The sequence below is a fragment of the Callospermophilus lateralis genome, chromosome 9 (genome assembly GCF_048772815.1).
Source record: "Callospermophilus lateralis isolate mCalLat2 chromosome 9, mCalLat2.hap1, whole genome shotgun sequence".
Lineage (NCBI taxonomy): Eukaryota > Metazoa > Chordata > Mammalia > Rodentia > Sciuridae > Callospermophilus > Callospermophilus lateralis.
This window is the reverse complement of record NC_135313.1, coordinates 3141871-3165895: the sequence shown is the minus strand read 5'-3', so window position 1 is coordinate 3165895 and position 24025 is coordinate 3141871. Positions and strand designations below refer to the sequence as shown.

The window sequence follows — 24025 nt, the reverse complement described above, 5'->3', positions numbered from 1 at the left end:
GGTGTGGGGAGCTGCCAGAACCCAAGGAGGAAGAGGCTGCTGGAGGGTGGGGGTCTCCTACCAGGACACAGCCCTTCTGAGTGACCTCCCTAGGCGGGTTCTAGCCAATACCTGGTGCCCGTGTCCCTCCCCAGTCTCCCATCACCCCCACCGCTGGTTTCCATCTGGGATGCCCCCACCCCAAGGCCAAGTCCCTGGACTGGGAGGTGCTGTCCATGCAAAGTGGGCAGAGCAGACAGCACCCTCAACAGGTGAGGCCCGACAGGGATGAGAAGTCCAGGGTCACGTGGGAGGGCACTGTGCATCGCCCCTCCTCAGAGCCTTAGAGGCGCACAGCAAGGCCGTCTTCCTCAGTTGGCAGCAACGTGGTGATACTCAGACTTTGCATCTGCTTACCAGGGAGCCAGAGATGAGGACAAAATCTCCCCAATGCATCCCCCTTTGGAATATCTTCCCCTTGCTGCATCAGGTGTCAGGAGAGATCCAACAGAAAAGTCACCAAGCTGACCTCCCCGAACGGGAGCCAGGCTCCTCCATTTAGCCAGGCAGCCTCTGTGGGGGCCATGTGTCACCTGGCATCAGAATGACGATCCGCGCCGCCCCAGTCACACCTGCACATCTCAGCCTCCTTCCGGGTGGCTCAGGAGCCCCTGGAATTCCCCCGACCCTGCAGTCCACCAGGCTGTGCCCAGCTCACCCTTCCAAACTCGCCCAGAGCCAGATGGTTCAAAGCAGTTTAATCCTTATAGAAAAAGATGCTTCGACAGCACAACTTCCACGTCAGGGTACAAGTCGGAGCCTCTGTGCTCCCAGCAGGACTGTGGCTTCCTACGTCCACCTCAGCAGCCTGCCACTGGCACCTTCCCCAGGGCCACCGCCTGAGATTAGCCACCCAGGTCCATCACTCCATTTCTTCGGGTACCACCACCTCCCGGGGGGCCTCTTCCTTCTCTCCCACCTCCCAGAGCCAGGTGGGCCCAGCCCTAGCCAGCATTCCCGCCAAGGCCAGATGGAGGTGTCTGTCCACATTGCTATCATCAGAGTCCTGATCTCTGCTTCCTCTCTGTCTCACACAAACCCTCCACGTTTGGTGACAAAGCAATCAGTTAGGTGACTGGGGTGTCCAGGAACCAGACAGGATCTGCCACGGTGGGCAACAGTCTTCTGGGAGCCATCTGACACCATATCCTCCCCTGACAATCACCCCCAGCTTTGGGAACTGGGTATTATAAAGGACACCAACTTCTGGAAGCCGCCAGCCCTCAGGCACAGTCCAGCACCAGCCTCGAAATACAACTGATGAAGAGCCAAGCCGAGAGTGGCTCACCCTGGAGACCCCCAGGCCTGGCCTTGGACGTCCTTCCATGGCCCCCTGGAGTGGCACTTCTAATGGGCACAGCATTTGGCCTGCCGGGCAGGACCCGCATTCAGAACCACGGCTGCGTCCCCCTGTGCGCTGTGGCTCTGCCTGGCCTCCCTCTGCAGTAGCTCTTGCGCTGTGAAGGACACAAGGGAGAGTTGACTGAGGAGAGTCCCCCGGGACCGCACAGTCTGCGGGCAAAACAGCCCAGACGGCCCTCCTGACAGCCGCTCAGAGCCCGGAACCGAGGACTCCATGTCCCTCCTGCTCACCTCCTGTCCCCAACAGACAGACTCTTGGTCCCAAGACTCCAGAGAAGAAGACCCAGTGGAGCGGGTCCCGTGGGAGCCCCGGCCCTCGCCTGGCCCGTGGGCTACCCTCACTCACCCACGGTGCTGAAGACCTCGGACACCTGGAGGTTCAGCTTGGCGGAGGTTTCCATGAACAGCAACTTGTGGCTCTCAGCAAACTCCTTCCCTTCCTGAGGAAAATGATGGTTTATGAGTTCCCCGAGGACACTAACGACCTCCAACCCACGCCCAAGGGCAGCCGCAGGCCCTTGGAAAACCCCTCCCCACGTTCTTCTAGTCCCAAGCCCCAGCCCTTGGCCACCTGGAGCAGCAGGCCCAGGACCAAGAGGGAGGGACACCGGGAGGGGACGGGTCACACTGGAAGAGGCTCCTGGAGCTGGACAGGGAAGGGCCCTCCTGCCATGACTGTCCAGCAGACAGAGGCAAGATGTCCAAACCGAGGGGACAGAGGAAGCGGGGGACGCATGGCAGGGGTCCTGCTCCCCACAGGGTCAGGCTAAGTGGAGAAACCAGAGCAGAGACAGCGGGAAACCGTGACCAGGAAGGAGAGAGGCCAGGGCCAGGCCTAGGAGTCAGGGTTGCCCAGGATGGACTCTCCCACGCCCACTCTCCCCAAGCCCCCCAGCCCCTCCCAACAAGCAGGAGCACCTGGCGGCCCCAGACCACTCACCTGGGGACCCCTCCCCATGCCACCTCACACGGAGCTGGCAGCCGGGTCTCTGCCCACAGCCTGGGGTCAGCTCTGCGCTCCCCTCCCCTTGGCTTCCCAGCCAGGTCCTCAGAGTCTCCAAAATTTCCCTCTCCTCTCGCTCCCCCTTCTGCAGCTTCTGCTCCAGGTTCTCATGGCCGCCCGAGCTCTCCAGCCCCCTGGCAGCCACTCCAAGAGGTGAGCCCTGCAGGCCAGTTGCCTGCCAAGCCCACCTCCTCCACAGCCGCTCCAGCTTGGGTGCCCCTCCAAGGCTCCAACTGATGCCACCTGCTCTTGCTCCTCTGCCTTCTCCTGGACTCCCTGGACTCTCCAACCCGCTTCCCTTTCCCCTGTCACCTCCAAGAAGCCAGGTCCCTCTCATGAGAGGTATGTCCCACCTGTGCCCTGAGTCAGCCCACCCCTGCCAGTTCGTCTCCTGAGGTCTCCAGGTGAAGCCCATGGTCTTCTCCCCCACCGTCCCCCACCCCTGGCACGTTGTTTCTAAATGAATTCCCCCAAACTAAGAACCAGGCTCCTCTTCGAATGGCCGATTCCAGGGCTGGAAAGAACACCATGAGTCCGAAAATTCGGAAGTGCTCACAGTGACAGAGCAGGTGGAAGGGACAAGGGGAACTCCAAGGACCCCCATTGGCCAGAACTGTGAGCCGCTGTTCCTGCCGCAAAAGGCCATCAGCGGGAAAACGGAGGTCTGAGCCAGAGCTGTGCAGGGTCAGCCGGGCGATGGTCCTCCAAGGTCACGTAAGACGGTGACACTGCAGAGGCTGGAGGACAGCACTGGGATTGCTGTACTCTCTTTGCAATGAGAGAGTCATTTGGAAATGGCACTTCAGGGCTGGGGTGCAGCTCAGTGGAAGAGAGCTTGCCTAGAGTGTGGGAGGCCTTGGGTTTGATCATAACAATGATTTAAAAAGTTAAAAAGAAAATGATAAATTTAAAAAACTCATTTTAACAATGCAGCTCTGACCTGGGGTGCACCTCCCTGGGCTCTGCCTGTCCTGCCTGGCCCTCTATGGCCACCAAAGCATCTTCAGCTCTGTCCTACCTCCCTTCCTCCCTCGGAGCAGGGGGAGAAGGCAAGCAGTGGCCTGGGTCTCTAGGCCTGTGGCCCAGGGGAGCCCCAGAGATGGTGTACAGCCCAGTCCTGGTGGATGCTCCCGTGGGCTCCAGGCCGCAGCGTGTCTGGGCCACAGGCGTTTGGCACTGCCCACAGCAGAGAGCCTGGGAAAGCAGAGTCAATGGTGCCCCCAGCCGGGTCCGGCAGAGCTGAGAGCCTCCGGGTCTCCCTACCTGACTGCTCCCCCAGTCACCACCAGGTCCTGACCCTTCTCACACCCTCTAGGGACCTACTGCTGCCTCCAGACCAAAGCCCCCATGCCAGGGGCTCTGCTTCCCGAGCCCAAAGGGCCTTCTGGGCAGGACCCTGCCCCTCTCCTGCAGCCCGTCCCCCACCCCTGCCTCTCACACATCTGCTCTTTCTCTGCCTGCCACACAGAAAGCCTGTCCTGGAACCCAGCTGCACGCACGCGTTCACACACGCACTTCTGTATGCACAGGAGAGCCCACGCACCACCCATATCCACACGTGTCTTCCCCCACACACCTGGTGCCCAGTATCCAGGCAGACGGGCTCCAGGACCCCTGAAGACACAAAAGCCCTGGTGCTCCAGGCCCTTCTGCAAAATGGTGCGTTAGTGCATAAACCCTGCACGCCAGCTCCGCACTGCGGTCCGTCTCTAGATCACGGTGTCGCCTGACACAGCACACATGCTGTCTAAATAGTTGTCAAGCTGTGTTATTTAGGGACTAATGAGGAGAGAACCGTTTGTACACATTTAATGCACACACAATTTTTTTTTTAATCCATGGTAAATTGAAGCTGTGGATGCAGAACTCACAGATGCAGAGGGCCAACTGTATACACACACAGCTCCCACAACACACATGTGGGTGCCCACACATACCTATACACACAACAGCTGCACACCACAGACCACCCAGATGCACACACCCACACACACAGGGGTGCACACGTTCTACCCACGCACACAGATGCTCCCAGGCCGTCCACCTGCAGGCGGGCTCAAGGACACGGGCAGCCTGGCCCTCCTCTCAGCCCCACCGTGCCTCACACACGTCTCGGCAGCATTTATTCTGCTGTGCATCGTTTCATAGAAAAACTACAGCTTTTTAAATTTTCTGTCCCTTGTGCAGTTCCTACCAAAGAAGTTTGGATTTATTCTCTTGACCCTTCTTCAACAATATATTGAATACAAAGAAAGGAGGGGCGGAGGGGTGGGAAGGGCGCCAGGTAACCAGGACAGGCCTTGAGGCTGGCGGGGAGGCCCAACTCCCAGCAGGCAGGGACCCTGCAGCCAGCTCCCCAGAGGGGCATGGGTGGGTCCCCTGCACCCTCCAGAGATTCCAGACTGTTAGAGTCTGTAAACAAGTCAAGATGGCGCCTGGCATTTTGCAGAGGGAGTGGTTTGTGAAGTAACGCCAGCGAGCCATTAAGTGTGGAGATTCCTTATTGGTTGACTGCTGTATCTAGTTTATGCTAATTAGAGAAGCTGTGTGGAATGTATATATACCCCTCCTGTCCTGCAATAAACGGCTCCCACTCCTGCTGTATCAATATACACAAGTTGCTCACCCCCCCCCCGACCCCCGATTATTTTGCTGCAGCCAGACTGCGGCACCAGACTTCTTTGGCCAAAAGGGAAACTAAGGTGGAAAGTATGTGGGGGGGGGGGCGCACAAGCATGCACAGCTGTGAGTGTGTGTGAGCGTGGGGGTGTGAGTGGGAAATGTCCCTGCAGGTGTGTGTACCTACGTGTGCGAGGTGCGGGCATGTGGGTGTGTGCATTGGTGTGCCTCAGGGTGTGGTGTGGGCATGTGTGTGTGAGCCTGTGTGACAACCCAGGGCTGCAGGGTGGGGGCTTCCTCCTGCTGGCTTGAGTGGCACCTGGAAAGTCACCTCCCGCTGCTCGCCGAGGTCCGTCTTGTTGCCGACCAGCATCACCACGCCCTCCCCTGGGTGGAGCTCCTTCTCCAGGTCTGCCAGCCACTGCCGGGCCTTGTGGAAGGAGTCCTGGAGGAGAGAGGGCTGTCGGTGGGCCTGCGGTGGCCTCCGGCTCCAGGGCGGCAGAGCAGGCCTGGCACAGGCTGGGGGATGTCCCAGGATGCCATGGGCAATCCCAGTCCTACAGGGCTTCTCAGTTCCTCCAAGGTGGGTGGCCGGCCTGCTCCCACCCTGGCTAGTGACTGCAGCCAGGCAGCCAGCTGCAGGGGCCCAGGGACGGGGACACAGGGTGTTTGGGCCAGGGGCCTCCACCCCTGGAACTTTTTGTGCAGGAAAGTAGGGGGCATCCACCACTCCAAACCCTGCTCCTAACTGCATTATCCCAAAGACCAGGTAAGGAGTCTCCACCTGGCCCCTGTAGCCCCTCCTGCCCCCCAGCAAGGAGGAAGGAGGCCCTGCTTTCCTCACTGCTGGGCCACTGCACTGCCCACCCTCTCTGGATGCCACCCGGCTCTCCAGGCCCCTCTCACCTTCCCCCAGGCCCACTGCCCCCCAGCATGGATAGTTCCTACCTCCCAGGCTGGGCCTGCAGCCCCATGAAGCCAGCCCCTCCCTCCCATCTGTAACAGCCCCCCCATCTCAGCGCACTAGTGGGTGTGGAAGACACTGCCCTGCGTGGGGCCTGCTGGGCCACTCATGGAAGAGCAGAGGCAAGTGCAGGGTCAGGGGAGTCAGGTGGCGGGGGCGCGTGGATGTGGCTCTGTAGTTGTGATTGCACCATAGACTGTGGGGCCAGCCCAGCGCGAGTCCTTCAGAAGACACTGCGCTGCCTGGGGGACCAAGGTGGACCCGGAGAGCCCGGGGCGTGCCTCGGGCAGCCCTACCTTCCTGGTGATGTCGTACACCAGCAGCGCGGCATTGGCACCCCTGAAGTAGAGGTGGCAGACGCTGTGGTACTTCTCCTGGCCAGCCGTGTCCCAGATCTCAAGCTTCAGAGACGAGGCTCCCAAGTCCACCACCTTTGTGAAGAACGCACCTGGAACAGGGCGGGCGAGCGTTCCCTGAGAGGAGGAGGCTCTCACTGGGACCCAGACAGCTCTGTCAGCGACCAGTCAGCAAGGCTGGCCACGTGCTGTGCAGGAGCTCCTGGCCAAGCCCAGAGTCATCTGTCCGTGCACCCGGTGCTTGGTAGATTCCCAGAGGCTCTGGGCCGAGCTGCTGGCCCACGAGTGCTGGCCTGCTCAGGGACCCAACTCGAGGCTCTGAATGGCACAACTTGAAAGAGGTGTCCCATGACCAAGAACCCCACACAGCTCCGCTCCCAGCATTGCAGCGGAGCTCTGGGGACCCTGGAGCCCCTGCACCTAGGGCCTCTCTGCTCCCCTGCCTGTCCTGCAGGGAGGCCCTCAGATCCCACCATCTGCTGGCCTCGCCAGCCTTCCCATCACCACTGGGTACCAGCCGACCCCTCTGCTGCCCCTACTTGGTGTCCCTTCACTTCACCGAGAAAACTCTCCAAGTCTGCAGAGGTCACCAGTCCTCAGGGGAGCCAGGGATGTCCTGCTGCAGCCTCTGGGAACCCTGCACACACCCAGAGGCCCACGGAGCCTGGTGTTCTCTGCTCCCAAGGGAACAGGGAGGCCGTGGAGGCAGGACTATCTTATTCCCGCACCTACTTAATCAAGGCATGAAGATCTACTTGCGCATACTGGGCACTCCGTGTTTCAGTTGAAGACTTTTTTCCCAAGCTTTCCAAGGTGATGTGATTTTAAAATAGTCATTTAATAGCAGCAAAATGTTTTGTGCCATAGTGTGTGGCTTGTGGGGGGATCTAGAGGGGAAGAGTGAGGAGGGGGAGATGTCAGGGCATGAAGGGGTCAGCAGAGACCAACAGGCTCCCACCAGCACCCTGGCCACCCACCCAAGTCCACATGTTCAAAATTAAAACTTCCACTCCAAGGGCAGTGTGTGAGTGTCCTGGGGCTGCAGTAACCAATGGCCACAAACTGCGTGGCTTTAAACAAAGCAGATTTATTCTTCCAGTTCTGGGGGACAGGGTCTGCTTCTTCTGGGGAATTGAGGCTGAAGCCATTCCCTGCCTGTCTTCAGCTGTGGGGGTGGCCAGCCTTCCTCGGTGCTCCCTGACCTCTAGACACATCACCCCAACCTGTCTTCAGTACACATGGCCTTCCCTCTGTGTTCCTGGGTTCTCTCCTCTTTCTACAAGGACACCAGGCACTGGACTCAGGGACCATTCTAAGTCCAGGAAGAGCTCATATCAACTCATAACGTCTCAAAGACCCCAACTCCAGTAAGGTCACACTCACAGGCTGTGGGGTTAGGACTTGGTGATATCTCTAGGGGACACAGTTCCACCACAGACAGAGCCCAGGGCTGAACAGAGACTTCCAGTGTGGAGCAGGAAGATCCTGATTCTCTCCTGGAGAATGGAGCTGGGGTAGGTCCTCCAGAGAAGCAACTATAAGCTCTTCCGCCCACTCATCCACATTTTCCTGCAGGGCCATGGACTTGAGATTAGACTAACGAGTTCAGTCAAGCAGTGGCCCTCGTCTGGACAGCTGCAGCTCACACAGGCCACTGTCATGCCTGAACATGAACCACCAGCCCAGCAGGCTCCCATTCGTGGGCCCTGGGTGTGGTCCACAGCTGTGAGGACCTAGGCAACTTGCTCCAACTCCCCACGTCTCAGACAAGCAAATGGTACCCGCTGCCCAGGTGGCTATAGAACTGCATGAGAAGACAGGGGGCACCGGTTCTGGTGCATCAATTTCTACTTCCTCTTCTGGTCTTCTTGGCTCTCCCTGGAGTCATCACCCAGCATCCTCACCTTTCACCCACACCCTGTCTGTCTGTGCACCAACATTTCAGATCACATATCTGATTTTGAACTTGCTGTATTTAGAAGTTATCACAGCCAGGCACAGGTGGACGTAAAGCTCAGGTTCACGTCTTCCATTTACCAACCTTAGCTGCTCAGCTTCTTTTCTACTTTAAAAATGGTGCCCAAGAGTTGTGTTTAGATGGGTGCGAAACCTGGACAAATTTCCAAGGAGTGCAATCTAAACAGTGATGGCACCAGGTGGGTGTTTGGATGCTCACTGAGCCCAGAACGACGTCTTCCCTGGAGACGGAGGAAAGCGCTATCACTCCAGCCCTACTTTGCCCTCCACACCCCAGGTCAGGCACCAGCCAAGGTACGTGCAAGCTGTCCGAGTGTGGAGGGGACACCTGATCTCAAACCTGCCTCCTGAGCCTAGTGTTCGGGCATGTCCATGGGATTGAGGGGTGATGAAGGTGTGGGGAAGGCGAGGGGGGGAAGCAGTGGTCTTCCGTGTGTGAGCCAGCTCCATGGCTCTTGGAGAACGTGTTTTCTAAACATGGCAGTGTTCGCATGACCCGAAGGTAGAGCTTGGGGCCTCCTGACATCAAGAAGTCCCTGTCAGACACCCGTGCTGGCCCAAGTGAAGAGTTGGTGTTTTTGACAAAAGTCACCTTGGACTCCCTGAAAAATAACCTAGGCAGCCATTACCATCACGACCCCCAGGCCCTAAGGGTGCTCCACAGAAAAGCTAGTGGGAGACTCAAGATGTTGTGTGGCCTCCAAAATCTGTGATTTTTAAAGTCAACTGAAGAAGGGAAGCCACCAAAAGCAGGTGAAGCTATAGGGCTTAGTTAGGTTCTCGCTCCCTTCAGGCAGGCCCCAGTGCAGGTTTCTGAGGCCACCTGGGCCTTAGGGGCTTGCTGCAGCCCAGGAGAGAACACAGAGTTACCATCTTCTGCTTTCAAATCACCATTGACTCCGTTTTCTATATCTGCACAACTAAAGTCAAACGTGATTGAAGAATACATTCCTGCACAGGTGTGGTGGCACACACCTGTAATCCCAGCCACTGGGGAGGCTGAGGCAGGAGGATCACAAGTTCAAGGCCAGCCTGCGCAACTTAGCCAGATGCTGTTTCAAAATAAAATAAAAAGGACTGTGGGTGTGGCTCAGTGGCAGAGCACTGGCCTAGCCTGTGAGGGGCCCTGGGTTCAATCCCCAGCACCACAAAAATAAATGAGTAAATTTCTAAGAAACCCAGACATTCTTGGAGGTTTTACCTGAAATGATATGAGGTGGAAGGCAGGTCATGTGGGGCCAGAAGGAGCCAAGAGCTGGAAATCTTTTTTTTTTTTTTTAGAGTCTCTAGAATCTGCTTGTCCAGATAACACAGTGGCAAGGTATTAATGAGCTGTAATGTCACCTGGGGCCACCTGGGGCCATGTCTCACCAAGGCCCAGAGAAGTACAAGCCAGTTTCCTCCTCCTCTGCCTGCTTCTATAAGCCCCCGTGGACACTGAACAACAGGACCGGAATTCAGAGTGCGAGAGGGGATGCGCTCTAACTTGTGTTCCATCGCCCCCAACTGGACTGTGCCTGAACTCAATTTTAATATCATTAAAGTGTTTTGGCTTTGTTACAGAATCTGCTCATTTGAATGCTCCCTGTAATGCTCGCCAGTTAGTAAAAATTATAACCTGCGTAGAAGGTGAAGCATGAAATGCACATCTCTTCAGGGTCCAAGCACATCAGCAGAATGCTGAGTTCCACAAGGAAGTGAGCTGGTCACATCAGATGTGTTCTGCACCCATTTGTCACTATCCCCTTGGTGTATAAAGCCCAGTGGGCCTGGGGGAAGCTTGAGGCACCTCCAGGACAGCCCCTGCAGCCAGGGAAGTAGGCCAGAATGCCCCCCACCTGGGCCAATGAGACCCGGGATGGGGTGATCGCCGGGGAGCGCTGGGTGGTCCCAGCCCATCCTGGCCAGTGGCTACTTCTGCCCAGGGCAGCCTGCCCCCTCCATCATGCGCTCTCCTATGGCGGGACTGATCCTCTGTGGCTGGGGTAGCAGGAGATAAAGGGAAGATGGGCTGGTGGCCCCTGGGAGACCCTGCTCTGGCGCTGCTCCTCTGGACAGCCCTTTGGTTTCTCAGCTTTGGGGACTCAGTTTGTCTGTCACCTCTCCTCCTTTTCCTTGGGGTGGGCCACGTCTTTCCCAGGGATGGCCAGGGAGCCCCATCCTGAAGCTCTGCAGAACCACTCAGTGAGGGACCCAGGGACGTGTCAATCTCCCAAAGGACCCTGGAGCTGGCCCTGCCCTGAAGTGGCCCCACCTGGGACACCACAGGCCCTGGCCCCATGCTTGCTCTGGGGACGAGGACAGCACCCACGGTCACCATAGAGACACACCGCCTGGCTCTGCAGTCCTCACCCTCACTGATAAAAGCCACACGTGAACAAAGAACGGGTCAGTGCAGAAGGCTCTGCCCAGCACAGGACCCCTCCCCAAACCAGAGGCTACAGGGGGTCACGTCCCTCCATCTCCTCACCTGAGAAGCGGGAAAACACTCTTAGCAATAATAAAATAACAGGAACAATATCAAACCTCACAGAAGAGACAAACATAACATACAAAGGATACAATATTTGTTTACATTATAATGTGACAATTATAATAATGTAGCAATTTCCAAGGACAGCCGGAGCATGTGCAATATCTATCCCGAGTCTGAAGCCTGTGGAGACTTGCATGACTCAGACACTAGGACAGAATCCAGGCCACTGTCCCCACAGGAACACTGTTCTTGCGTCCTAGAGACAGGGCTCCACCTGGTGTATAAAGGTGAACAGGGAACTGCCATGCCCAGCGAGCAGGGTGGTCGCAGGTTGACCTAATCTGGATGTCCTCTGCCTCCCTTCTAGACGACATCCCACAGGGACAACAGTGTGACAAAGGCCACAGCACCACAGGCACAGTCCTGCCCAGATAAGAGGTTCTTCCCTCCACAGAGACAAACCCAGGCCTGGGGGAGGGGACAGCCACTGGAGGATGGCCCCAAGGGCTGGGGAGGGTCCACCCAGGCCTGCCCCTGCAGCACAGGCCTGGACTGTGAGCCAGGACCTCTCAAAGGGCCCAGCCCATGTCCACCCTGCTGACGCTGGGTGTCCCCCTAAAGAGAAGGTGAACCAGGGACAGGGAGGGCCAGTGGAGGCAGACTCCTGGCCCCCAGCTGCCCGGGAGCAGGGCGGTAAGGTGATGGCTGAACCAGGCCTGCGACCCCCACACACAAGGCCTTCAGATTAGGAGTTTTTCCTTAAAAGAGGAAAAAGTCCCCAAGAGGACGGGTCTAAGAGGTCACCAGATAACCTATAATGTTGTGAGAAGCTGTGGGTCAGGGCTCAGTCTGGAGTTTTGTTTCTCCGGGCCCGCGGGGGTAAAATAAAGTTTGTGGTTCTGTCAGAGTGCTGCTTGATGCTTCTCCACCGTCCACTTCCCTGACAGCAAGGCCTCACCCGACTGTCGGAGGCTCTGCTCCTTCTGGGTCACCCTGAGGCTCAGTGAGCAGTGCGTGCAGGACCCTCCCAACGCAGGGAGATGGCCCCCGTGCATGCAGCCCCACCCTCCACTCCCTGCACGTCGCTGCCCTGTCTGCGTGCATCCTCCATGGGGCCTGCTGCCTCCAGGGTGCTGGCCCTGCAGACAGCTAGGCTAGGTCACGAGCCTGTCAACGGAGCTGAAGCAGGTATTTCAGGCTTTGTGGGCCACAAGGTCACTGCTGCAACTACTTAGTGCTGCTGCTACTTTAGGATGAACAAAGAAGGAAGCCTGTCGTTCACAGAGCACAGTAACCAGCAGGCACAGCTGTTCCCACAGGTTCCCACGGGCAGGCTGGGCCCGTCTGGCCATGAGCCATCACGGCAGACCTCGAAGTCAGAGCCAATCAAGCTGGCAGGGGCTAGCACCTACTTCCTCCCTCCCATATCACGTCCCTGGCCACCCAGGGACATGGCCCTCACCGTCTGGGTTTAGTCCTGTGGTCTCCCATCTCAACTCAGGCCACGATGCTGAATTTTGAAAGGAAGCCCGAGTCCCATACCTTGGGCGAATGGCGTGGGGGCGAGGATGTTCTTGCTAACAGAGAGGGGTGCAGCCTGCACAGCTGGCCTGAGTGGACCCCTGAGGCTCTCCTCAGCTCCCTCTGGAGAAGTCCCTTGCTGGTCACTTCCCACCCTTCACCCCACTCATGGCCCTGCGGCCTCCAGGAGCCACGCCCTAGGGACAGGGAAGGGCGCCCACTCTGCAAGTGCCCTGTGCTACGTTCCGTAGCCATTCCTGTTGGTACGCCTTCATCCCGCTGTGGAACTCTCCGTGCCTAATGCAGGCCAGAGACGGTGTCCACGCTCAGACACTCATCAAGTGACTGAACACACGAGTGAGAGAAGCCGGTGCTTCCCTGTGGCCGAGTGCCCATCTGAACCGAAGCCCTGCTGCTGAACACACTGTCCCACCCTAAGCCGCCTTTGGAGAGGACAGGCATAAAGAGCACACTGGAACTGGGCATGGCAGCCAGGCAGGATGCACCCAGAGGAGGTAAAGGGGCCAGCAGCCTGCAGATGCCCTGAGACACTCACCTCTGAGGCCGTGAGGTGCCAACCTCCTTAAGATGCCCAGGAGAAGGTCTTCCCTCCAGGCCTCCACCCTCGTGGCCCACAGTCCCTCCCCAGTCCAGGCCCGGCTAGGAAACCAAAATCCAGGCAGAAAGGGAGCCTCTTTGGGGATGAATTAACTAGGGAGTGGGGTTTGCAGACCAGTCGGGTGGCTAACTGGGCAGATCCAGGCAAGTCCTTCCTCTGGGTCGCCCTTCACCAGACCATCTTTCCCCACAGCTGACCCCGAACCTCCACCCCATGCAGACCCCAGCTGGGCTGGTGCCTGTCTCAGAGGCAGGGCGTGTACCTGCCCTGCTGGATTCTGTTCCGCATGCCTGACCTTGATGGCCCCTCAGCTGTCCCCACCCCACGCCTGGTGTGCATGCTGAGCACACTCAGCTGGGGCCCAGAACCGCGGGGGCTCCAGGGTGCCCACCCAGCCTGCCCCCGTGGGCTTCCCGCTCTGCCCTGCACTCACATCCCACAGTCGGCAGGACACTCTTGAAGTCGTCCTTCACGTACCGGAGCACCAGGCTGGACTTGCCCACGGAGCCACTTCCCAGGAGGACCAGCTTGGACACTCGGGGCTGGCCAGGGGCATCCCTGGGCGGGGTGAGTCCATCTGCCTGCGCCATCCCCTGCAAAGAGCCACAGACTGAGGCAGGCTGGGTGTCTGAGGCCAGGTCCTGTCAGCAGGCTCGCCCGGCTGCTCCTGGGGAGCACGGACGCCCTGAACAGAGCCGGTCAGCGGCGCCCTGGGCGGGCACCTGCCCACTCTGCACCCAGACCCACCTCCCCCGTGTAAGCCGGGCCAGCAGGGTCTACTTTGTATCCGTTGTGAGGAGCAAAAGGAGCCGCGCCTGGAGAGTGACCCTGCAGACGAAGGGCACAGACCTGACCGGGAAGGACCCTGCGCAGCTATTTGCTGGCACACTTCCTAGTTTCCAAAACCTCTCCCTAAAAAGTGCTGTCCCCGGGCCTCGCACATTTCAGTCTTTCTGGTTCTCTAGGACCTTGGAACCCAGCACCAGGCACTGCAGAAAGCCAGCTCCACAATCCAAATAGGTGCATGTGAACCTGCACATTTGTCATCTGTAGAAACTTCTGCCCACACACCCCAGCAGAGAAGGGTCCCGGTGTGTACCCACACCCACTCCTGCAGTGACCAGGTCTGGCCCATGGTGGGCCACCCACACCACCACCCTCCCCGTCAGGCTGAAGCAGTCTCCATAGGACGGGAGTTCTCTTGCCCTTTGCCTTCCTTGCAAGGGGAACCAGGTGTCTGGCAGCATTCCCCCCAGGTTTCCAGACCAGAGTCCAGAGCCTGAGCAGGCCCCAGGAAAGATAAGAAGGCCTCAAAGTTCATCAAGTCCACTGTCAAACTAACCGGGGAGTCCACCTCTGCGGGGCTCTGGGTCTCCTTGCCTTCCCTCAAGCAGGTGCAAACCTCTCTCTGCAACAGTCTCCTCTGGTCTCACAGCTGCTATCCACTGTGTCCAGCCCCCACACATACTGGTCACCGGAACAGACAAAAGTGCCTGCCAGGTGGAGCCTGCACTTCCCCTTTCTGTTCTTGGTTGAAAAGACCTGGTTTGATCTGCGTTGATTTGTGTAATTATCCGTGACTCCTCTCTCACTGGCTATAACTGCTAACAAGGGCAAGGACTGTGCCCATTGAACATACGGTAGGTGTTCAGCATGTAGCCAGGAGCCGTAACTGGACAGATGAGCTGTTTCTGCCCTGTGGCTTTTATGACAGTCACACCTGGCACTTGTCAAGGAGTGGCTGGGGCAACTGCAGAGGGAGACCAAAGGCCACCAGCAGGCACTGCAGGAGCGTCCCAGGGGCCACACGCAGGCCACCCTGCACACAGAGCTCAGATAGGGCTGTAGGGTGCAGCCGACAGACCCTCCACCAAGAGGAGCAGGGCAGCCATGCCCTCTAGCCCCACCTGGCCATCTGCACAGAGCCCACGAGGCTGAGCAAGAAACCTGTGGGACCCGCGTGACCCCATCCTAGAGCCCAGCAGCTCTCCCGGGTCACTGTTCCAGCTCTGCCCCCTCGCTGGGCACCAGCGTCCTCCAGCCACTGGCAGAGAGCAGCAGTAAGTGCAGTAGTGGCCAGCCTCCCAGGGGGACCGCCAGACTCCCCGCCAAGAGAGGTTCAGCAGCCAGTCCTACTGAGAAACTGCTTCTTCTTTCTTCCTGTACTGGGGATTGAGCGAGATACCACTTTTAAGAATGAAATCTTTTAACTTTCCAGCTCACCCTTGTTTGTTTGTTTGTTTGTTTTTTCTTCTGTGTGTATTAACTGGGATGAACTCAGGGCTCTCTACCACTGAGCTACATCTTCAATTTTTTATTTTTTTAATTTTGAGGCAAGGTCTCACTAAGTTGCCCAGGCTGGCCTTGAACTTGAGCTCCTGCCTCAGTCTCCTAGATAACTGGGATCATGGGAGCACCCTCACCCCACCAATACTTATTTCTTTTATTTTTTTTATACCAGGGATTGAACCCAGAGGCACTTAACCACTGAGCCACATCCCCAATCTTTTTTTATTATTATTATTGTGAGACACGGTCTCTTTAAGTTGCTGAGGCTGACTCTGAACTTGTGATCCTCCTGCCTCAGCATCTTGAGCCACCGAGATTACAGATGTGTGCCACTGCACCTGATTTAATGCTTGTTTCTTGATAGAGGTACATAAGCCACTCTCTGAGGAGAAACCACCTGATTGAGCTGCACTGGGATCTATATAGGGAGTCCTAACATCCACGGGAGCACATTCCCAAGTACCCAAAGTTGCTCCTCCAGGTTTCTTTGCTATTATTCCCACAGAGTAATAAAATCCATCTTAAAATTCAAGAAAATCTTTGGCCCAAACATGAGTGGATTATCCTGGATAGGTGGAATATGAATGCATGCCCCACTGCTGGGACACCAGGTTTGTATTTCTTGGATAAAATACATCTCTGTGCTTAAAAAAAATACTCTTCACCAGGCACAGTGGCACACACCTATGATCCCAGTGACTCAGGAGGCTGAGGCAGGAGGATCACAAGTTCAAGGCCATCCTGGGAAAATGAACAAGACCCTCTCTCAGAAACAAAATAAAAAATAAAATAAAACAGCTGGCATTATGACTTCTCTCTATATATATTTGGTGCTGGGGATTGAACCCAGTGTGGGTGTATGTGTGTGTTTAAATATAAACATATTGTCAATATGTAAAAAAGGAAACTACCTATAGTCCCACACCCTCAATACAACCACCAAGGAAATTTTGCCCATTTGATTTCCCCTGTACCTTCAAAGCAAACTGAATCCCACGGTTTTAACATAAAGCATACATCCTGCCTTAAAAAAAAAAAAAAAAACCCAGAGCCTTAACACAACATCAAAGGCAGTGGTCCACGAGCTACCTGTGCTTCCAGGCCATGTGTGTGTTGTCTACACAGCTCCCTACAGCCTCCTACTGGATTTTCACTTGACTTAATCTCTTTTCTCTGTAATAAGTGAGACTGCAGTAAGCATTTTCAAGTTGATAGTGTGTGGTAAGCTTTCAACAATGGGAGGTTGGAGCTCTCAGTTCAAAGAGAAAACTGGGAGTCTGACCTCTGACCTGGCTCTGGAATTTACCGGAGGCTGTCCAAAGTCTCTCTGAGGCCAGGAGTCGGGGTTCCTCTTCTGGTCCTGACTGGGATGCTGCTTCTCATGAGCACACCTGCCTTCCACCAAGGAGAAAGCAGGAGGCCCACCCCAAACCGGTCTTCACTGGGGGCGGGTCTGGTTTAAGGCTGCGGGGGCTGCTCCTCCTGTGTCCTCCCCCCCAGGCTGGAGAAGAACCTGCATAGCTGCCTATGCCTCGATTCCCTCATGATCAGAACAATGTGGCCACTTCATGCAGAAAAGTAAAAGCAAGACACCGTTAAAAAGAGAGTTCTAATGAGAAAATCTGGCGAGCTCACGAGATGTGAGCATCTTGACGTTACCAAAACAGATCCCTTGGAGGGGACAGCCTCTTACAGCAGTTCACACTCAAGGTCTTTACCGGGACACCTTCAGAGCATCCCATCCAGAGAGCCAGCCAGCATCCAAACAAGGACAGGTCTGGTCCCGAGGAACCAAAACCAAGGCCTCTGCTGGTCCCTTTGGTGATGCACACCAGGACGTGTGCACACACAGACACACAGACACTCTGCAAAGCACGCAGAAGCCCCCACACGGGCTCACCTGTTTCCCACGGTTGTTCACTCCCAGAAAGCCCGAGGTCGTCCCCAGCAGGTCCGGAGGCCCCACCTGTCTCCCTTCCTTCTTCCTCCTGGCCTGGGGATAGCTCTGCTTCCCTTTCCGGGTGGGCTGGGCGGTGGCTGTGGCAGGACAGGAGGCTCTGCTGTCACCACAGCCTTGGGCAAGGGGTAGCTGGAGGTCAGGTCCCTTCCCTTCCCTTCCCTTCCCTTCCCAAGGCTCCAGAGCAAAGTCCACTCACGGTCATGTGGTCAGCTGGGGCAGGGACAGGCCAAAGTCACGCCCCAGGCCTGCCTTTCCAGTGTCTGAGCTCTGTTCTCCCTGGTTTGAAGGTCTTTCCTGACCCTCCTCAGAACTCTCCTGATCCTGTTGCCTTGAACACCAACAGCCCAGGAGAAAAGAGAGCTTTTTGGTCAAATAAACTTTTTCCTCCTACAAACCGCTGGCAGCCAGTTGGAGGCGGCCCAGGTAGGCGGTTCAAAGGTTCAGATCTGGGCTTGATGCCCCAGGAGGTGGCCTCCAAGGAGGCAGAGTGCAGGGCACTGGAGAGACTCTGGGGTAACAAAATAGTCTCTCTTTTTTTTTTAATATTTATTTTATAGTTGGACACAATACCTTTATCTCACTCATTCATTTTTACGTGGTACTGAGGATCGAATTCAGGGTCCCGCGCGTGCGAGACGAGCGCTCTACCGCTGAACCACAACCCCAGCCCACAGAATAGTCTCTTCCAGAGATTTTCAGCCTCCAGGTGTGGCTGGGGTGGTGAGTTTGGCCAGAGGCCAAGGAAGATAAAAATTGGTCAGTTGTGAATGGCAAGCCATACAGTTAGCCTGAGAAACTCCCTTTCTTGATGCACTCACCTGAGTCTCACTGGAGTCCCAAGTCACTGGGCACTGGGAAGCAGGCACAGCGGCTCCAGGGTCCCAGGCCCTGCGGGTGGAGCTGCAGCTGGAGGTACCTCTGGGGTCCCTCTGCAGCATCCTGGCAGGACCAGTTTCTCTTCTGGGCCCTGCGGGGTGGTTCTTCTCCAGGACACAATGTCCCTTGAGGTGTGGCCACCTCCCCAGCTGGTCTGGCTGCCTTGGACATTGAGAAGCCCCTGCCTCTTGTCATCCATCCTGATCTCCTGCCCCAGACTGGTAACTAAAGGTCTGGGAGCCAGGATTCTCTTGTGTCACTCAGGATAGAGCTGGAACGTAAGGATGCACTTTTCTTTTCTAACTTTGAGGACAAACTTACGAGTTAAAGATCTTTTTTCTTTTTTTTAAGATAACCTCAACATTTTATTATCTTCGTAACAAAACAATGAAGCTTAGAACAGGATCACTTGGCCCTTTCTCTTCTATCTCCTCCCAGTTGGAAACGCTTGCCTCTCTTAAAATAGCCAGGGTTCTCTTCCATCTGCAGTGAGGCTTAGCTCAAGCCCTAGCACCATCTTCTTTGTAGATTTAGGATTCTTCTTAGTCGGGCTTAGTCTGCCCACCACAGCCACTGTTTCCTGTCATGACGCCGCCTTCCCGTGCACACAGCAAACCCTTGCTCTTCTTGTTCTGGGTCACTTTGGGGGTTGGTGTTTACCACACTTCTTACAGAACATCCGGCTCATCTTAGGATCGTTCGCTATGTTTTCGGGAGCATTATCAGCAGGACGAGTTAAAGATCTTGACCATTTATTTATATTATTTGGGGGCGTTGAGGTTGAGCTGGGGCTTCCCACGTGCTAGGCAAGAGCTGCACTGAGCTCACGTGTCTGCATCAAGGCAGGATAACATGGTTATTATGCCCATTGAAACTGGCCTTTTGGGAGATGTGACTTGCCTCTTTGACCCTGATTCTGGAAGATCAGCAAGGTCTTCAGACTGCTTATAGGACTTGAGCATGAATTATCCATTTGGATTTTTAGCCTGGCCTGTGCAGGGTCTTAGTCCAGCACATGGCCTTTGTGGAATTTTTATTTAGCAACATGGATGGTCTTCTCCCATCGTCTTGAGGCAGTTTGGGCACGGGCTGAGAGGAAGACCTGAGCACTAGTTTTGTACAGAAATGCAAAGAGACAAAGTTGTTGACAGCCAGCTTCTCAGACCCCAAACGGGAGCTGTGTGCCTGCAGCCAGACAAGGGTTGAAAGCCAGGCCTTGCCAAGAGCACAGCTTTGGAAGCTGCCAAGCTCGGTCTTGGCTATGAAACAGTACCCCCACCTTGGTAAGGAAAATCCAGACCAAGGAGGTGGTGGGCCACAGGGAGGGGCTGCCAGGCTTCAGCTGGGATGAGGAACAAGGGCAGGAGGCTGCGTTCCCAGAGCTACCAGGCACTTCATGCCATGGCTCCGGGGAGGGGCAGGTGAGGGGCCTCCAAAGATTTCAGGAAGATCTGAGGAGACTGAGGTTGGTACGGATCCCCATGGACATGCCAGTGGGTAGCTGGAAGTCCCTGGAAGGCCCCCTTGGGCCATCCCTGAGCTGTCACCAGGGCCCTAGTGACCCTGGGGATCCAAAAATCAGGTCCTGCCACTTGCCCCAAAAACCAGACAGAAAAGGTCATGGGGAAGAGTTGGAGAGGAACAGCGTTGGCTACCCGAGAAGATAATGGGACCTGCATCCTCAGCCCTGTCATTGAGGAGCTGACAATGACTTCAAGTCCTATAGAAAAGGAAATGAGGTTTAGATAAAGAATTTTGTAAAAGAAAATGTGGTCACATTTTCTCATTTTTAATGTTCCTTTTTAAATTGAATTCTTGTTTTTATAGTATCTGTCCTTTTTTAAAATTGACAATTTCACTTGACTTTTGGAAATATCAATAAATTTTCAAACAATAAAAAAAAAAGAAAATGGAATGAGGGGTCAGGTGCAGTGGCCATGCCTGTAATTCTAGTGGCTCGGGAGCCTGAGGCAGGAGGATGGCGAGTTCAAAGTCAGCCTCAGCAATGGTGAGGCACTAAAGCAACTCAGTGAGACCCTGTCTGTAAATAAAATACAAAATAGTGCTGGGATGTGGCTCAGTGGTCTAGAACCCCTGAGTTCAATCCCCAGGACCCGCCCCACTGGAAAAAAAAAGAAAAGAAAAGGTAATGAGGAGCAGGGTTGGGGTTTGCACAGCTGCCACATCAGGTGGTCTTGAGTGGCTGCCTTCCTCCATCACAGCTCAGGAAGGCTCAGACCGGGCTTATCAGACTGTTGCTATTGCCTTGGGGGCAGGGGTAGTTCCAACTCTCAGAGATGCTTATCCTTTAGACCTGATGTTCCTAGAATCCAAGGTGACACAGATCAAAGGAGATGGAGGTTGAGCCACCCATCGGACACTTGCAGGCCAAAGTGGAGAGGTGTTGCGCTTGCTACCAAACTAGCGCAGAGCCGGGGAGGCATGAAAGGGAGGTCTGGGGTGGCCCAGCCCAGCTCCTTCACTGTGGTCACAGGTGCACCTGGGCTCTTTTCTGCAGGAGCTCCGTGCTGTCCTCCACGGTCCATCCTTGGAGCACTCACTGAGGGCTCTGGGGCCTCAAGGGACAGACTAGGCTTTGCTTTGGATGGAACCCTGGGTCTTGTTCATACTAGGAGAGCACTCTGTCACTGAGCCATGTCCCCAGAACCATTAGTGTGGCTTTATTTTATGTTAATGAGCCAGATCTTGTCCATGAGGCCTCATCTAATGGAAGACTGTGGGGTGGATTCTAAATTTTACTCCCAATTGGTGGACTTGCTCCCCTCTGGTAATATAAAGGGTCTTCAGGTCAAATCTCACCTTGGGGTGAGACATAGAAAGTCCTGTGGTCCATTCTCAGTATACAGTATTCAGCTTTGAATGTAAAATGACTTGGGGTGTAAGAAGGGCAGCCGGAGCGGAGAGCAGCATGGAAAGTGGTAGGTCGGTTTGAGGTGGCTAAGGGAACAGAGCACCAGGCAACCCGCGAAAGAGCCACCAATCAGGCGGCAACAGAACCACCTGTTAATCAGCGGAGTCTCCTGACCAATCCTGGACCTCAGCAAACTCCCTTGATCAACCCCAGGAGGACAAGGGACTCTAAAAACCTCACTTTCCTGTCCCAAGCCCTCCCTTCCTGTCCTAAGCCCAATAAAAATTCCAATCCAGCTGAACCTGCGCCCAATTCCCCAGACCCGCTCTGTTGGACCGAAGGGTCTCGCCCTGGAGCGAATCTCAATAAAGCCTGGTTCAGCTGCTTTTAATCTGCCTCCTTTTGGTCACGGTACCAAGCAGGTAACGCAGGAGTGTAAAATCCACAGCCTCTTGACTGACAGGAGGGGAGAAGGGCCGGCCTCCTAGCCAGCAGAGATAAACTGTATACTTGCCAAAAGACACTCAATCCAAGGGGACTCTCCCACCACAAGAGAACAAGGGGAGGTGGGGACAACCAAAGGTGTATTTCTTGAAATAACCCATAGGAGACAGTAAAACCTAGGTGATATTCTGGAAGATTGTATACCTCCTAGTTCTCAGCCAATGGGGGAAGGACCTTGAGCCCCAGGGGTTAGAACGCTGGTTGTCCCCAGTCTGGGTGTGCCTGCTCCCCCAGGCACCTGCTCTTGCAAGACACCAGATCTTGATCTTGCAAGACCATCATTAAAGCAAGGCCTGGCCTTTGCTGCCCGGTCTTAGTCCGTTCTTGGGGCTTGGGCAGGTGAGCGGGTTTCCCACATTGGAGGGCTTCTTTCTGCTCCTGTCTGAGGTGGGTGCTGGTGAAGGGGCAGGGACCATGGCCCCCGCTGCCTGGCAGAGTGGACAGGGGGTCTGTGGTCCTGGGAGCTACACGGGTCTTCTGCCTTCGCCCTGTCCTCCGTGGGGAATTCTCCTTACGCTCTAGGCCCTGTGGTGTCCTGGCCTGCCCAGTCCTGACCTGCCCAGTCTCTTGACCTCTCCATTCTCTGTCCCTCCACGGTGCTCCAGGTTCTCTCCATGCACGCATCCTCACCAGTCCCTTCTGCAGTCTCACACATCAGGCTCTGGCCAGGGGTGGCCCTGGCCGCTGCCTCCCCGGCTCTGCGCTAGTTTGGTAGCAAGTGCAACACCTCTCCACTTTGGCCTGCAAGTGTCCGATGGGTGGCTCAACCTCCATCTCCTTTGATCTGTGTCACCTTGGATTCTAGGAACATCAGGTCTAAAGGATAAGCATCTCTGAGAGTTGGAACTACCCCTGCCCCCAAGGCAATAGCAACAGTCTGATAAGCCCGGTCTGAGCCTTCCTGAGCTGTGATGGAGGAAGGCAGCCACTCAAGACCACCTGATGTGGCGGCTGTCACAGCCTCCAGCTGTGCAAACCCAACCCTGGTCCTGTGATTGCCTCATTCAAACCTTGCCTGGAGGCACCCACGATGAGAAGCCTACAGCTCTCCTGTGATTCAGAAGGTGCTTCCACGGTCAGACTCAGACACTACCACCCCCACAGCCAGGCTGAGCAAGACCCACAGCAGAACATGGACTTGCATTGTGCACACCATGACCATCATGGCTTGTGCTAGAAGTTAAGTAAAAATAGCACAGAAACAGTTTACATGCAGGGCCATAATTAATACTATTTTTATATGGTTATGCCAATCTTTAATTTTCTCTGAAAGCATGTCACCAATTCTGCTGTGACAATTTTCCTTATGCCATTTAAACAGACCCCATCCTTGGTGCACACCTTCTCCCCTGGAAAGAAATTCAAAATCACAGAATTGAGCAGAATCCTGGAGTCAGTGGGGCTGCTGGGGACCATCTGGCCCGAGTGTCCACTCAGTGGTTGACAAACCCCTGCAAATCCTGCTGGCTGAGTCTTCAGACTCTACTCAAGTATCTTCAGTGAGTGGGGAACTTCTGTCCCTGGGGACAGTGTCACAGGGCTGGGGCCTGCAGAGAAACTGAAGCAGCACAAAGACGACTTGAGACATGGCTCACAGTGACAGGATGAGTTTGTTGAAGAGATAGGAAAAGGGAAAGGGGACACCTGAGGGGGAGAGTAGGTGTTCTCGGAGAGGAGAAGGACCACGTGCCTCTCCTGCTCTCCAGTTTTACTGGGATTCCAGAGAAGTTTCCAGAGAGTCCCACCCAGGTCACCTCTTGACTTTTGACTGACAGTAGATGACATCACGCTTTCAAGTCCACACTGCCATGGCAACTCCAGGTCACCTGGGCCCCTGCCAACTTGTTCTAACTGGATTCTTAACCACACATTCTTTCAGATTTTATGGTTATTAGGAACTATCCTTATCTCCACAGTTTCCAGATCTGGTTTCAAAATTCTCCCCTTCAGGGTAACTTGGATTCCTCTTATCAACATTATTTTGTCTCCTGCAGATAACAGGTAATTTGCTGAGGATTTGACGTGTCCTGTCCACTAAGGCCAGGCAGGGCTGCAGGTGAATTGCTTCTGGGAAAAGAAAGCGTGTTGGGGTCTGCACGGTGGGCCAGTTTATGGGATGACTTTCTTAACCTCCTTCCCATCCAGATCTGCTTTCTTTAACTTCCCACCCTTTGCTCTCCTGGGTCACAGAGAGCCAGACCCCTGCTCCGTGTCTGGATCAGTCCTCAGCTCACTGCGCACCCCAGGCCCCTGCCCCCTTGTTCTTGTGACGGTGGCTCACATCATCTTTCAGGTAGAAGTAGCAGGATGACCAGACTCTGGCCAGTGAAGAGAGCCAGAGGTCCTCTGGGGCAGGGGTCTGTGGGGAAGGGCTGCCTCCCTCTCCTCCTTGGGTTTCCTTGCAGAGCTATGGCTAAGGCTAAAACTCAGCGTGATAGTTATCTGATGTCCAGCTCTTCCAGAATGTCCTTATCACTGAAGGCCTATGAGATAAGCAAGGTCGTGGAGGCTGCCTTTTCCTGAAACCTTCACCCTGGCTTATCTAATGGAAAATTCCAGAGGGATTCCTGAATGCCAAGTCAAATTCC

General features: G+C 55.4%; 1 protein-coding gene and 1 non-coding gene across 3 annotated transcripts; one reads left to right on the top strand and one right to left on the bottom strand.

Annotated features, from left to right (window-relative positions):
• Positions 1-726: 726 nt before the first annotated feature.
• Rab17 (RAB17, member RAS oncogene family) lies at positions 727-17574 on the bottom strand. Of its 2 annotated transcripts, XM_076866130.2 has the most exons (7): positions 17382-17574; positions 17126-17262; positions 13370-13529; positions 6284-6435; positions 5343-5468; positions 1748-1841; positions 727-1496 (listed from the first exon to the last, which is right to left on the bottom strand). In XM_076866130.2, the coding sequence occupies exons 3-7, from the start codon at positions 13524-13526 to the stop codon at positions 1387-1389; spliced, it is 639 nt and encodes a 212-aa protein (XP_076722245.1). In that variant the 5' UTR covers positions 13527-13529; positions 17126-17262; positions 17382-17574; the 3' UTR covers positions 727-1386. The 2 variants fall into 2 exon arrangements, with proteins under 2 accessions (XP_076722245.1, XP_076722244.1); XM_076866129.2 differs by lacking the exon at positions 17382-17574 and having other exon boundaries at positions 17126-17350.
• On the top strand, positions 9399-9471 carry Trnaa-agc (transfer RNA alanine (anticodon AGC)). The gene has a single exon. It is a non-coding gene; the product is annotated as a tRNA-Ala (tRNA).
• Positions 17575-24025: the final 6451 nt, after the last annotated feature.

Bases quoted from the DNA above. Each gene is read 5' to 3' on its own strand.
- Rab17 (XM_076866130.2), bottom strand. From the start codon at position 13,526: ATGGCGCAGGCAGATGGACTCACCCCGCCCAGGGATGCCCCTGGCCAG. The intron at 6,436-13,369 runs GTGAGTGCAGGG...GCCCTGTTCCAG, and splicing joins TGTCCTGCCGACTGTGGGAT to GTGCGTTCTTCACAAAGGTG. The intron at 1,842-5,342 runs GTGCCACTCAAG...CATTTTCCTCAG, and splicing joins AGCGGGAGGTGACTTTCCAG to GAAGGGAAGGAGTTTGCTGA.